The 14,743-nt window shown below is 36.3% G+C and overlaps 2 protein-coding genes across 3 annotated transcripts; one reads left to right on the top strand and one right to left on the bottom strand.

The window, feature by feature from the left end:
* Positions 1-3,875: 3,875 nt before the first annotated feature.
* Positions 3,876-6,224, top strand: lyrm7 (LYR motif containing 7). The gene is made up of 5 exons (XM_039677697.2): positions 3,876-3,988; positions 4,197-4,269; positions 4,532-4,602; positions 5,033-5,114; positions 5,918-6,224. The coding sequence occupies exons 1-5, from the start codon at positions 3,968-3,970 to the stop codon at positions 5,986-5,988; spliced, it is 318 nt and encodes a 105-aa protein (XP_039533631.1). The 5' UTR covers positions 3,876-3,967; the 3' UTR covers positions 5,989-6,224.
* Positions 6,225-6,333: 109 nt separating this feature from the next.
* mat2al (methionine adenosyltransferase II, alpha-like) lies at positions 6,334-13,444 on the bottom strand. 2 transcript variants are annotated; one of them, XM_039677695.2, is made up of 9 exons: positions 13,260-13,444; positions 12,903-12,980; positions 12,610-12,732; positions 11,403-11,515; positions 10,724-10,867; positions 10,373-10,591; positions 9,055-9,237; positions 7,688-7,821; positions 6,334-6,784 (listed from the first exon to the last, which is right to left on the bottom strand). In XM_039677695.2, exons 1-9 carry the CDS (start codon positions 13,333-13,335, stop codon positions 6,682-6,684), a joined length of 1,173 nt encoding a protein of 390 aa, XP_039533629.1. In that variant the 5' UTR covers positions 13,336-13,444; the 3' UTR covers positions 6,334-6,681. The 2 variants fall into 2 exon arrangements, with proteins under 2 accessions (XP_039533629.1, XP_088982495.1); XM_089126369.1 differs by having other exon boundaries at positions 12,903-12,963; positions 13,260-13,406.
* Between the last annotated feature and the right edge of the window lie 1,299 nt (positions 13,445-14,743).

Below are 14,743 nucleotides of genomic sequence, written 5' to 3' on the forward strand. Positions count from 1 at the left end.
CCGGACTTCCGTGCACTTCTTTTCAAATTAAAAGTAATCGTCCCCCTGTTGTCAATAATTTTATCCCTTAGTTAAATTTTAAAACCCTTAGTTTTTTAAATTGTTCATACCTTAAAATAGCTTGAATTTATCTCTTGATTGTATCACCTTTGCCCTATAGAGCATCAGAAGTAAATTTCCCATTCATTTCTCCCATTGACATTTTGTAAAATCCATATCTAAAGAGTATTAGAGCATGTCTGAAGATAACCAGCTACGGCTGAACTCATAAGCATACAACATATCATTTCGAGTGAAAAAAACTAAGAGAAAATCCAAAAAAAGTCAAGGGTACAAGCCTGTGTACATATTTTCATTTCCGAGCAAAGGAACTATGCCTACTCCTCCCATAAACCACCGCGCCTCACTAAAGAAGCCACCGTGAAAGAGCCTTTTGAGTGACTTCCAAATCTGACGACGGCCATGTGTACTTTTTCCTCCAGTGAATTTTATATAGGATCTTTGCCCATGACGCGCGGTTACATGCGCTCTGGTTGGCAGAAAAATAATGGCCGTTTGCTGCACAGCATTATAAAGACATAAGTTAACACAAAGAGTGGGTGCTGTACTATGTATAATCTGTGTACTTATAAATTAAGGGCAAAGTATTGTATTTTCTTTGATATATTTTTACGTATATGTTAACCAATGTTATATATATTAGAGGTAAGATCATTTTGATTAAAAATATAGCCCACGGACAAATTACACCTCTATTTTACTCTAGTTGTAACACATTTACCAGTTATCCTTAGTTAACGCAAGTAATAATCGTAATTATGAATTATAGGCATCTAAAGTTTTGTACGCTTTCATTGACTCTCTGGTAAACATAGACGGCGCGTCGATGAGATACAGATAGATGTCGCCAAATGTCAATTCTGGCCATGTGTTCGGGCTTTTGCTCCAATTCTCACTCAGGTGAGATCAGATAGACAACATGAACCGTGGTTATATAAAAGCTTAACCTTATATATCCTTTTAGCTTCTTCGTACAAAGAATTATCATATGCTGATAAAACACATAGACTGCTACGTATGTTTTGGTTCTTTCTGCCAACCAATTTGTGCCCAGTCTGCCCACACTCATATCGTGACGTCACTTTTGACTCCGGCGAACAGCCCTATAGTAAACGTGCAGGGAAACTCATTTTCCTCGATTTACTTTAGCAAATGCGCCAAATATTTCATACATAAATGTCGATTTCTTAAAACATCCCCTGTTTTTAATGCCTTTCTAAATGATATAATTCTGTATAAACAATCCCTGAAATACTGTAAAACAAAAAAAGCCCTAATTTTTCATGAATACTTATGCAAACTTATTTCCTAGTGTCTACTGCTGAGTCTCTTGGTTTTTTTTTTTTTTTTTTCTTTTACAATGTTGTACTCCATGTTCAATTCATGTTGTAAGATTATCTGAAGACGGTTGTGATGTGCCTTGTTGTATGTTTGATATAAGATTCAATTAAAAAAAAAAAAAAAAACTTTAGCAAATGCATTTGCAGCTGCACATGCTAAAACACTGAGCATCTGGCTCGCTCATAGGCTGTGCTGCGGCAACTACACATCCAATGGCGCGGGGCGCCATTCATCCCTGATACTCACATATTTATTCTTTCTTTCATTTTTTCCCCACTGGTTTGAACCCAAGGTATAATTCAGTTAAAGCTTTTAAAAACTCTGATTAAAACAAAACAAGTCGCAAAACTCAATTCGCTCGAAACGCCACAGGCGTTCAAACTCTGCCCAAATGTACAGACAAATGAAGATTTCATGAAAATGCAATCTGTTAAAAGTTTTGCTCAAATAATTAAATACCAATAAATATAAAGTTTCTGACAAATTTGTGTTCTTTTATTTCAATTTGTATTGCTTGTTGTGTGTGTTATTTAGGCAGGACATGGCCAAGTGTCATTTTTCTTTCTTATTACACTTATAAATTTGTCCTTACAACTGATCCACGCTCAATTAACTCGTTCGTGGGTTAACCAAATCAACGCTATGTATAAAAGCGAAGCATCAGAATTTTGTAATGTTTCTTTATTATTATTATACATTAATATTATACACGTTTAAATGCAAATGTTGAACAATATACAATTATGAACGCAAAAACAAAACAGAATAAGAACAAGAATAAGAGAAAAACAACTACAGAAATAAATAAATAAAAGTCCTAAGTTATACATTTAGGTATAACATGAAATACATACATACACACATACCTAAATGTTTCGAAAAAAGGTTTAAACGATTTAATGTATGAAAGCATCGTTTGTTGAAATCACGTGACTTGGCGAAGAAAGCTAGAAAAACAGCAACCTTATTCAAAATACATCTAGACAAGTATATGTAAACTATCCAAGGCTCTGTTCATCCTAAAGCAATGAAAACTGAATTTTTATATTCGCCTTTTGTGGCCTCACACGGTGCAAATGTATAATTTTGATTGTTCTTTTTATCTACAGAAATAAATAAATAAAAGTCCTAAGTTATACATTTAGGTATAACATGAAATACATACATACACACATACCTAAATGTTTCGAAAAAAGGTTTAAACGATTTAATGTATGAAAGCATCGTTTGTTGAAATCACGTGACTTGGCGAAGAAAGCTAGAAAAACAGCAACCTTATTAAAAATACATCTATCTAGACAAGTATATGTAAACTATCCAAGGCTCTGTTCATCCTAAAGCAATGAAAACTGAATTTTTATATTCGCCTTTTGTGGCCTCACACGGTGCAAATGTATAATTTTGATTGTTCCTTTTATACCATAGTTACATTTTTAGGCAAGCTCTGAATCACTGATTCGGAATAAAGGAGTCGAATAGGGTTCGGATCTTCACGAAGCTTGGGTCAGTAATACCGAGCACCACCGCGGGCGGCAGTAACGCGTCACTGAAGAGGAAATCGCTGAAATATTACACACAGAAGAAGAAGAAGATCCGTTCCTTTCCACGTGCGCTGATAGATGTGAGCTTGTGTCCCGCGCGAGGAGAAAGCAAAAGGTAGAGAACAGTTTAATATTCTCCTCAGCCGACTGATTTTACTTTGTATTGCTCATTATATTCAGAGATTGAAGATTTGACCTGACCCAATGATTAAACACACTACCCATCGGACCCTGACAGGGGAAAGATGATCCACTCTTGCATGAGGGTCGATCTCGGTCTTCTCCATGACTGTGAGTCTGAGGAGAGTATTTCTGCGCTAACTTGTCTCTTCTGCTCTTCGTTTCAGCCCTGGATCGTTTGGGGGAAGACTCTCCACATCTGTTGTGTTCGAGCTCTTGTCCGTTAGTGTTTTCTGTCATGTACTTTTGTGTTCAATTCAATAAATATCATACATAAACAATATGTCTGTGGTGTGTTGTTTTTGGACTGATTCGTTGTTGAGAGTATTTTCTAATGTTTTCTGAAGTTTGAAATATAAATACCGGTAATGATGAAAATGTATGTTAAGTGTTCTGTGCACGACAGGAACTTTAACTAAATGATAAGGAAATGTTGGTCAACGCAGAAGCTAATGTTCTGCAGGTCTTTACGACTTTGCTCAAACACTAGAAAATAATTTGAATGTTGATATAATATCAATATTGTAGAAGTGTTCAGTCAATTGGGAAATTATACAATCAAACGATGAGAAATATTACCAAAAAATAAATAAAAAAAACCTCTGATGAGCCATTGTGCTGAATATAATATTAATCTCCTTCAACCCTCATAGAAACATTATTGTAAGAGCAAAAAATGCTCAAATAAGAATTTACCTTAATTTATAGCAAATATACGTTAATCAAAAAACAAACCGTCTCTTATAAATTTTGATGCGCGACTCGTGTTCGCGTCCTCCGGTCCAGCAGGTGCGCTGTGCACGCGCCGTGCACGAACACCGTTGAAGAGCGAGCGAGACTCGCGCATGATGGGGACGCGCTTGAAGGTGAGAAACAACAAACATTTACAATATTAATGTTTTCTTGCATTCTTTAATATATACAAGTAGTTTTCTTATAGTGCCTTTATTACATATTTTTTTATTTAGGTGACACATTGTATTTGCTATGTTTGTTAGCAAACTCAGTAAATGCGCTGCTGTTATAACACTGATACCATTTTTTTTTTTTAATTTTTAATCTGTTTATTAAAAGGTGTTGCGGGTGTTCAGAGATCTGCACAGAACAAGAAGAGATGTGTTTAAAGATGACGGCATAGCCCTGACTGGTATAACTGAACACACACTCTCACACACACACACACCAAGAACTCATGCTGCTTTACATGCGTGTTACACTGACAGTGTATCCATTTTATTATTTATTATTTGTTTAATTGTAATTCCTGCTCCGTCTTTGACTGTTTTTCCAATCTTTACGTTCTGAATAATAAATCATTCAGAATGTGTATTTCATTATATAAGTGTGTTTCTGTGGCTTGGGAGTGTGTTTGCTATGTCTGACACACGGTTTCCCCTCTGGATCTGAAGCTGCCAGACTCAAAATCAATGAAGAATTCAAAAGGAACAAGAATGAAGCATCAGAAGAAAATATTAAAGAGGTAAATAAATCACATGAGAGCCAAATGTTATTTAGGTAACAATGAGCATATTTGTACAGCTTTTATTAAACTTTGTTGAAGTTAATTCACAGTGCTTTGGCTAATATTACCAGACATATCATTTGATCTTTTAACATGTATTAGTAAATGCTGAGATAATCATGGCCTACTTTTAATTGTTTGTTCATGTTAACTAATGTTGACAAATTAAACCTTATTGTGAAGTGTTATTGTTCCTTTTATATCTGTCCAATGTCTTTGTAGTTAGTTTTAGTTATTCTAATACTTCCTACTAAACAAAAATAATAAATGTTGCATTGGTAAATAAGTTTCTTTTACATTTGATCTCATAGATAGATATTAAAACCGCCACTCTGTCCGACTCTGGAGGCGAACTCATTTTGATATTTAATGCGCTCTTTCTTCTCAGATGCTGAAAATGGCCCGGTCAGTTGAGACCATCCTCCGTGAGAGTGTGGTCCAGGTTGAGCATGTGACGGAAAACAGAGTCTGTGAGTGATTAGGGCGGATCTCAAAAACATGTTTCGGTCACATTTCAGCCCATATAAATAGACAATCAAGCATGTTTTGGTGGAATTTCAATTAAATCTAACAATATCTTCCCAAAATAGTTTTTCTGATTGAGTAATTACCATATTAAAGAAGTAGTTTTAAATCAGCATGTATTCAGACAGTACAACAAATGTTCCCACGGGTCCTTGAAATCCTTGAAGGTTTGTGAATCAGGAAAAAATTATTTAAGGCCCTGGAAAGTTTTTGAAAATAAACATACATAGATACAGGTCCTTGAAAGTGCTTGAATTTATTTTGTGATGGAAGTTTTCTGGGGGAAAAAAAAAATCCATATTATATTATTCCAGTCCGCTAATATGTTATTTCACTAGCTTTGCTTGATTATCGTTAGTTACGCACATTTACGCAGTTGGGGTACTTTGTGTTATATATGTTGCCTTGACGTTCACGCATGGACGAAACTACTATGACGGTACCTGAATATTTATTGTTGGACAACACTTTAAGTCCTTAAATTTGAGGGTATTGGACCTGGAAAGTCCTTGAAAGGTCCTTAAATTTGAAGTAACCAAGGTGTGGGAACCCACATACTTTATCATTTCAATTGTGTAAGTTGATGTATGTATTAGATCTTAAATCAGATTGAGTTTTTTTACATTGGAGGGATAAAAACATTTTAATTAATTTGAGGTTGAAATATGATTAAACCTCTTGAGTTTTGGAAGATGCATATGTTGTTAATTTCCCCAGGTTGCTAATGATGGTTGCTTGTATGTTGCAGTGTTGCGTCCCCGCGAGAGTCTCTTGCTGGAAAATGTGCCGTACTCTGACTCTCCCAGGAAAAAGACATGATGAAAACTATCACTATTCAGTGCTTCTCATACGCCACAAACACCAAGGCACGTCTCTGATATGGGACAGGGAAACGCATTAATGTGGATGATCCAGTTATCATTACAGCCATAACGACATAACTATAATAACTTATTTGCCGGTTCAAAGCTGATGTGATGTTGTTGAATTAAATGCAATTGCCATTTTGTAAATATTGCTTAAGCTGAGTGTTGAATAAAATGTCTGTTTCAAGATTATTGCAGTTCCTTTTTGAGTACAGGACAGATACACACACAAAAAATATATAATAAATAAGTGGTAATATGTTTTGAATACTCTTCGAAACGAGTGGTTTGAAACTGGTGCTGGTAAATATGAAAGAAGTGTTTATTAATTGATAATTGATTGGGTATACAGTAAAATTATGTAGTAACTAATAATCAAGGTGCCATTAAAGGGGTTTTACTCCTTCGCGGTTATTATAAGATGCAGTAATATAAAAAAATACCTTTTACCACATAATTCATGAACTAACTGAATTCTATTTAATCATATAAATGATGCTCTGTTTTATTTTACTGTCTTGAATGTTAAAAATATGTCTTTATCAAACAAATGATTTACAGTGAAGCATTTGAAAGTTTCATTAGCACAAAATGATCAGAATAGTTAACCATTGAAAGGAATGTGGAGACTTATAATTCTTGGACATCAGAAGACGAGTTTCTTGGGCTTTTCCCAAGAGAATCCGTCTCGTCCGAAGTGTCCATAGCAGGCAGTTTTCTGGTAGATGGGCTTCTTCAGATCGAGCTCCCTGTAAGGGTGTATTAATTCACACTGTCAAAATTCCCATAAATCTGAGACTACACTAATTCGGATGCATTTGAAAACACATTTTTCTTGACATTTTTGCCATTTAGCATTTAGTCCAGTGAAAACGTTTTTTTTTGAAGACGTTCTCCAAACTGAATGAATTTGAAAATGAAATTTTGTGTGGACTGTGAAAACTGAGGTAATAGAAAACAATGACGCATGCATACTGGGCCGATAGATACACTACAGTATATTAAGTATTGTGACACCTGACCATTACACCAACAGGACATCACAGTCATTACAAGTGAAGACATTGATATGGAGTCGCAGCTATAACATCCCCACTCTTCTGGGAAGGCTTTTTCATGAGATTTTGGAGTGTTTCTGTGGGAACTTTTGGGAATTGATCCAGTAGAGCGTTTGTGAGGTCAGGCACTGATGTTGGATGAGAAGACCTGGCTCAAAATACCCATTCCAGTTCATTCCAATCCAAAGTGCCGGATGGGGTTGAGGTCAGGGCTCAGTTTATACACCTGTGGCAATGTGTCTGACTGAAAAAGCTCAATTCAGGAATTAAGAGGTGTGTCCCAATACTAGTGTGTGTATATGCCATGGTAATACTGTCATGGCTTGTCTGCCATTCAATTTCAGTGTTTAAAATAAATGTTAATTTGTACAATCTTCATGTTACATTCCTGCAAAGATTATATTTTTATATTTATTTATTTAGATGGGACAATGCATATTAATGAACGTACAAGCATAGTTGAACGTAAATACGTAAATTCGCCCATTATTTTAGGCCATACATGGAGTTTTTGTCATGTGATCTGGAATCAGTAAGTGACTAGAATGAGTGTGTCTTCTACCCAGCATTGCTACGCTATAAGTGTGCACTTACTTGACAATGACCCCTGGCCTCAGGTCAAAGTTTTTCTGAACGATCTCTAAAAGCTCATCCTCGTCTCTCGCCGATGTGCCATAATGAAAGACAGACACCGACAAAGGTTGACTAATACCAATCGCATACGAGATCTATAACAAAAAACACAATATTAACAATATGGTCTTGCATATCATTTCTTCATCATTTATCATTTCATTACTCATCTTTTACTGTGGCGACTCATCTTTCACATCGAACGCGGTTTTCAGGTTAAAAAATGCGAGGCGCACAGCCCTGATCACACAGAACGAGCAGTGCGCTGCATTTTTTATGTTGCTAGGCAACCACCGAAACAGCTGTCCTGTCGCTCAAGTAAACGCCATAATAGCCTTTTATTAGGGGTTCAAGCTCAAAGTGCTGAAACCCAATTGTAATTGTAAGGATTTGTAAAACTGATCGTGTAGACCAAACTGTAAGACTTGATGGTAGGCCTCAATTTGGGGAGAACCTCTCAGAGTATGACCCCGATTGGCCCATAGGTGGCGCTACAGCAACCAAAAGTACTAAATTGCTCATAACTCCAAGACCGTTTGAATTAGACTCAATACTTCTTGGCGAAATTTACTGTAATCCTTGGCTTAAGAAGGGCAAAATGCATATCTCCAATTTCGATTTAGGCAGCAAAAATGTTCTGCTATGTCGAATTTTGTCCAAAACCTACTTTTGCGAACTAGTCCCTGGTTTTTCGCCCAATCGGAACCAAACCAGTCTAGAGCAATTCTCTGGACGACTCTCTAGATCAATAATTATCGAAAAAAAGTTGAACTTTTGCATTTAGGTGGCTGTAACAGGGTCAGTCAGAAAAGGGGCGTGGCAAAATACTGTCGAAAGCCTATAAATCCTAAAGGAAAACTAAAATTGGTAAGCACATGTGACATAACATGCTGAAGAAGCATGCAAAGTTTCATGGAGATCGGACCATAGGTGGCGCTATAACTGTTAAAAAGCTTTAAAAACATATATTTCGTAAATTGCCTTTATTAGCTGTAAAAGGTCTTTTCCAGCTATTATGTCAGTGGTTACATGCTTGCTAAATAAAACTAAATAACTTTTGATGCTTTAGTGCTTAAAGGCCTAAAATGCTTGAACCCCGATAAATGCTGCTTGCAGCTTTAATTAACTTTATTTACTTTCTGTTAACATTGTGGTAGTTGTGGTTCGTGAAGTCGTAACCACCGAGAGCACCACAAGTTTATCCTCCATCATCGCAGTTTTCGGGTGTTCAAAGCAACTTTAGCTATTCCTTACATCATACTTATACCATAACCACGTACAGTGCGTAATCCTACTAAATGACACCTGGAGCCAGACAGAAGTGTTACCTGAACCAGAACTCTCCGGCACAGTTTGGCCTTGACGAGAGATTTGGCCACCCAGCGGGCCGCGTACGCACCGGATCGGTCCACTTTAGAGTAATCTTTCCCAGAGAAGGCTCCTCCGCCATGGCCTCCCCATCCTCCATAGGTGTCCACAATGATTTTTCTGCCAGTGAGACCAGCATCGCCCTGAAAACAGCAGCATGCAATCATGAAAAAACAGTACACTTTAACATACATCTAAAATAGTATCAATATTACAAAAAAGTCAGCCGGTGCGTCAGTGACTACCTCGCACAGAGAACCTGTCAATCATGATGTCAGAGCACTGTATTTATAGCGTCACATAACTAACTAAAAACAAACTTATTTTGAAAAAAAAAACACTTGAAATTACATCAACGTGATCGAAACCACAGTAAATGATAGAAACTATCCTAAACAAACTGCCCGTTGAATAACATGGGGAGGTGGGGTTTATGACCTATACTAAGACCGGTCACTGGGGGGCGATTGAGACGTTTTGGCTTCACTTTTGAAGGCTTGTGCGGCACGCTTGATATAGAGCTATGAGGCCATCTAGTGGCTAGTGTCATGAAATATCATGCTATATTGTTATTTTCCCACAAGAGGTTGACAAAGACACCCAATGTAAGATATTTTGAGCTGAATTAAAAGGTTTATGCAAGAAATTTTGAGTTATTTTGAAGTTAAGTTGAAAGAATGTGAGGAATGTGCCACTAAATTACTATTTATTTATTATTTATTGATCAAATCTAGTAATTTAAAGGTAAATAAAAGAAAAATCCCCAAAAAAATTTATTCAAAAATTAGAAAAAATACAATCAAAATAAAATAAAATAAGCTTTCTGGACATTAAAAAATTAGATATAATTTTATGGCTTTGGGTCATTTTGATCCGCGAGGGAAAGTTGTGTGACAAAGTTTGACATTACTGGAAAATGCACTTTTTAAAAGTATGCTAAGAAACAGGCATAAAAGTGTGCTTTCTTTCAGTGCACTTCATTTTATTACATTAATATTACATTGTCTGCAAGCTGAGTTTTTAAAAATATATACTTAAAAAAAGTTTAAGTACACTACAAGTGCACGGTTATTACACTTAAGATCACTTCTAGTACACAAGCAGGATGATTGTCTGTCAATGTTTTTACTCCAGCGATGTGTCGTTTTGGTTATAGCTGTGGTGTGTATTTCACTTTTCTCATACAATTAGAATGATTTATTGAAGCTTTATTGTTATATAGGCTATCTAAGCCTCATTTCTGAGCCCTGCTTTAGCTAACATCACTAGTGTGCTTACTTGAGGACCACCTAAGAGGAACTTCCCACTGGGCAGCAGGTGATAAATTGTCTTGTCGTCCAGATATTTGGCAGGGATGACCGTCTTTACAACTTTCTCCATCAGATTGAGCCGAATCTCGTCCAGCGTGATGTCGGGACTGTGCTGGACTGAGATGACCAGCGTGTGAACCCGAAAAGGCTCCATGGCACCCATGTTGTCCCGGTACTCCACAGTCACCTGCACTCGTTAATCATTGAACCCATCAGCATTATCGGCTGTGTTCAAACTATTAGTTTACAGAGATTACCGTGCGCGGGATATTAGTTGTTTACTTCCTTAAACACCTATCATTTCAGAGAGACCTTTCACCTGTGTCTTTGAGTCTGGACGAATCCAAGGACAAACTCCGGTCTTTGAAAGCTCCTTCATTTTGGCGTTGAGTTTGTGGGCAAGTAGGATGGTGAGCGGCATACACTCCTCTGTTTCATCAGTGGCGTAGCCAAACATTAAACCCTGGTGAGGATTCACCCAACATTCATTATTGCATTTTTATATTCAAGATACAACTGACATGTTTTATCTATAAAAAAAATCTAACATTTATTTTATTTTAATTTTAGTATTTTTATATTATTTTAATTTAATTTTTTATATTACAAGCCCTGAGTATATCCATAAAAAAATGAATGCGTTATGCAATTTACCATTATGCTATTTCCTAATTATTTATTCCCTTATTTTTATATTATATTAATTTTAAAAAAAAATTTATTATTATTATTAGATTGTTATTATTATCATTATTGATATAATATATTTTTAAATGATTTTATTTTATGATTTGTTTCAATCATACTTTACATACTTTATATACTACTAGTGTTCTTTATGCATTTATGATTTTAGGTTGAAAATGCTGTCACGGATATTGTTGTGTTTATTCTTCTTCTTTCCAAAAAATGTAAAAAAAAAAAAAAATGCAAATATATTTATGCTTTATGCAATTTAGCATAATGTTATTTCCCTTCTCTCATGTCTCAGATCTGACCTGATCCCCAGCGCCGATGTCCTCCGTGTCTCTGCCTTCAAACACACAGTCACTGATCTCAGCGCACTGAGGCTGCAGGGACACCAGCACGTTACACGTCTTGTAGTCAAAACCTGGAGAGATCACATGATAATCCGATTATTTGTCAAAATACTTATTCTACGGTGTCCCTCAAAGGACATGATGATGGAAAAATCAGGTTTTCTGTTGATGTCATTTCCACTAAACAGGAAGACAGGGTGAGGCATATTGAACAGCTCCTCCCCTTTTTTTAAATAGCCAATAGCGTTTGGTTTATATCACAGCTTGCCCAGAGCCATTGAGCTCAGTATAGCTTCAGTTTCCTCCTAATCTCAAACTGTTTCTCCTCCTGGTGTCCATATCGCTTTAAAATACACACTGTCTGAATCACTCCCTATCCCCTATATAGTGCACTATCTGCCATTCACCATGGAGAAAATAGTAAATGTGTGAACACGTGACAGATTTCAGCCGCAGCTTCAGCATCTATGGGGGCGGAGCTTCAGGTTCTAGAGAGCATTTGATTGGACATAAAATCTGTTGAGAAGCTAAAGTGCAAAGTGACGTCATCAAAATCATTGATCCATATTTGCGGAAGTGAGAGATTGTACGTTTTGTCTTTGTTTTGGAGCACACTAGCTTATAGATAAGAGTAAGACTAACATATTCATAGTAAAAGCAAATAAACTTCGATTTTGATTTCGTGGGGACTTTAAATAAATATGGCGATACAAAAATATGAAACAGCACAACTGATGCCAACATCGATAATAATCCGAAATGTTTCTGAAGCAGTATATTAGAGGGATTTCTGAAGGATCATGTGATATTAAAGTCACTTTGAAATCAAAATTAACATTTTTGGAATACTGCACTATTTATTTTAAATGATTATTTTTTTATTCAAATTGATATTTTTATAATCTTGAATCAGAATAACTTCCCCTCTCTCTTGCATCTCTTCTCTGTTGATGAAGGCGGGGCAATAACCTGTCACTCACATGAGATCCACCAATAGCAAAGCACAACCATCCAATCAATTCCTCACAGATAAAATCAAGCCCCGCCTACATTTGGTCTTCTTTCAGAAATGGCTGCAGACTTTTGTAATTGTAATAATACTTAACAATATTTCTGTTTATTATGTGATGTGTATGTATATAGGTGTGTTTGTGTGTGCAGATACCCTTTGATGAGTCGTCATATCCGATTCTCTTGACAGTGTCTCTAACCACTTTCTGAAGATCCACCACAGCCTTGGAAGTCACTTCACCACACAGCAGGATCATGCCTGTCTTGGACACACACTCTGATACAGAAATTAGACAAGACATTATGTAGAGATGCCATAAAAGGGAATGGAAATGTCTATGTGTGTGTCCAGCTAAACACCATTAAAGTGTCTCAAACCAAGAGTTTGTTAGTCCACATTTTTGGTTAGTGATGATGGTGTGAAAAGTGATGAATGATCATCATTACCACACGCCACTTTAGAGTCCGGGTCCTGTGTCAGGAAAGCGTCCAGAACAGCATCACTAATCTGATCACACATTTTATCTGTCAGTAACAAACACAGGAGTTCAGCTTCATTATGCCAATTATTTAACTGATCATTAGCAGTTCTCAAAATGACGACTGTTTATTATGATTAACGGGGCATGTACAGACATGTTGCGTTAATTTGCGTATTTCGATTTTGGGCATTAAAACCGATGTATTGCATTAATACAACAACATTACAATGTACTGCAACAGTATAATATATTATGTAATGTTCACTGACGGTATTATCTGCGCATGTCAGCATGTTATAAATGAAGCATGTTTCATATTTACCCGAATGCCCTTCTCCAACAGACTCAGATGTGAAAAGGAAAGTTTTTCCTGATTTATTACTACCAAAGGGATTCATGGTGAATGTAGACTGAACAAAACTACAGCTTTGATTTGATTCCACGGCCAGTCTGTTGTACTTGAGTCTGTCTGTGTTTGTCTGTCTGTCTGAAGTATGAAGAACTTTAATGGGCGTGGCTTTAGAGTTCGCTTTTACTTCAGCCAATCACAAGCGACCTTTGGCAGAAATATCAATAGCCATCTCAGAAATATATACGACCATAAAACGTCCTTTAATAAATAACCGATCTGTAGTTGATAGTTTTCAAGTACACCTGGCTGCAGCCTTAGTGCTGACTTGATGCAGTTCTTAAAGCGACCAGTAGGTGAAGCAAAATGTTGACTCTCCACTGAAGTCCACTCATTCGTAGACCATTCAAGCGGTTAGTAGTGAACTGTCACTAAATGGGATGGGTGTTAGCAGGCCTGACATTAATTGATGGTCAAGTTATATGATAAATGTTTGTTAATCAATAACTGTCATATTTGAACTCTTCATAGTGTGATAGCGGTTTGTCACACTTTGACTGTTACGTTTCTCAGCGCTGATCAGATTAGACCAATCACAATCGTTTGAGATTAACGTACAGGATATGGATTTATTTTATCGTTTTATATAGATTTCTGGAGCATATTTCTATCTGTATGTCATTTACCAATAATTTTAATTCAGATATTTAAGAGTTAATTTCAGCTTTTAGTCAATAAATGTCTAAATATGATAGATAAGCACTGCGTCCTAATCATAGACCGTAAAAGAAACGTCGAGGAAGTCAGTGGTTTAACATCACTCGCGCATAAGGAAAAGTATTGCAAAGATAAGCAACATTAATGTATAACCACTATCATACATGCATAAAAAGCTTCTGCGTGGCAGCTGAAAAAAGTTGATGAATCCCCTCATCCATATCCGATTATGTTTTGTGTACCTGCCGTTTGACATTATTTGCATATAATTATATTGCATATAATCTAACATTACAGTAATAATAATATTTGTCCAACAAATCCTGAATTTTGTCCACTAATTGTCAAACTAAACAATGCTATTGTAATGCCAGAGTTGGGAGAGTTACTTTAAAAATATAGGCACTTAGTCCATTACTGCTACAAAACTTCATAAAAAAGTATTCAGTAATGTAATCCAAGCACCTCAAAATGAAAGAAATGTAATCTGATTACTTTTGGATTCCTCATAGGTGACATATGCAAATAAAGTCAAGTAAAAAGCAAGAATAAAATACTTTATTTGGTATGGATTTGATGCTAAATAAAAAAAAAATAAGAAGAAATGCCATGTAATCCTAACTATGGTTTGCTGCAACTAAATGCTTTGCTAATATGAAACTAGGAGTTCGAGTTCACCGGAGTTGCACAGGCTGTTGCTGGGAATCTGAGATCCTCTTCCACTCCTTCACGATGACATC

The sequence above is a fragment of the Pimephales promelas genome, chromosome 23 (assembly GCF_988280905.1).
Source record: "Pimephales promelas chromosome 23, fPimPro1.hap1.1, whole genome shotgun sequence".
Taxonomy (NCBI): domain Eukaryota; kingdom Metazoa; phylum Chordata; class Actinopteri; order Cypriniformes; family Leuciscidae; genus Pimephales; species Pimephales promelas.

Excerpts from the sequence above, each read along its gene's own strand:
- lyrm7 (XM_039677697.2), top strand. The coding sequence starts at position 3,968 with ATGATGGGGACGCGCTTGAAG. Across the intron at positions 3,989-4,196 it reads TGATGGGGACGCGCTTGAAG|GTGTTGCGGGTGTTCAGAGA; the intron begins GTGAGAAACAAC and ends GTTTATTAAAAG. Across the intron at positions 4,603-5,032 it reads CAGAAGAAAATATTAAAGAG|ATGCTGAAAATGGCCCGGTC; the intron begins GTAAATAAATCA and ends CTTTCTTCTCAG.
- mat2al (XM_039677695.2), bottom strand. The coding sequence starts at position 13,335 with ATGAATCCCTTTGGTAGTAATAAATCAGGAAAAACTTTCCTTTTCACA. Across the intron at positions 10,868-11,402 it reads ACATCGGCGCTGGGGATCAG|GGTTTAATGTTTGGCTACGC; the intron begins GTCAGATCTGAG and ends AATCCTCACCAG. Across the intron at positions 7,822-9,054 it reads GCCGGAGAGTTCTGGTTCAG|ATCTCGTATGCGATTGGTAT; the intron begins GTAACACTTCTG and ends TTTTTGTTATAG.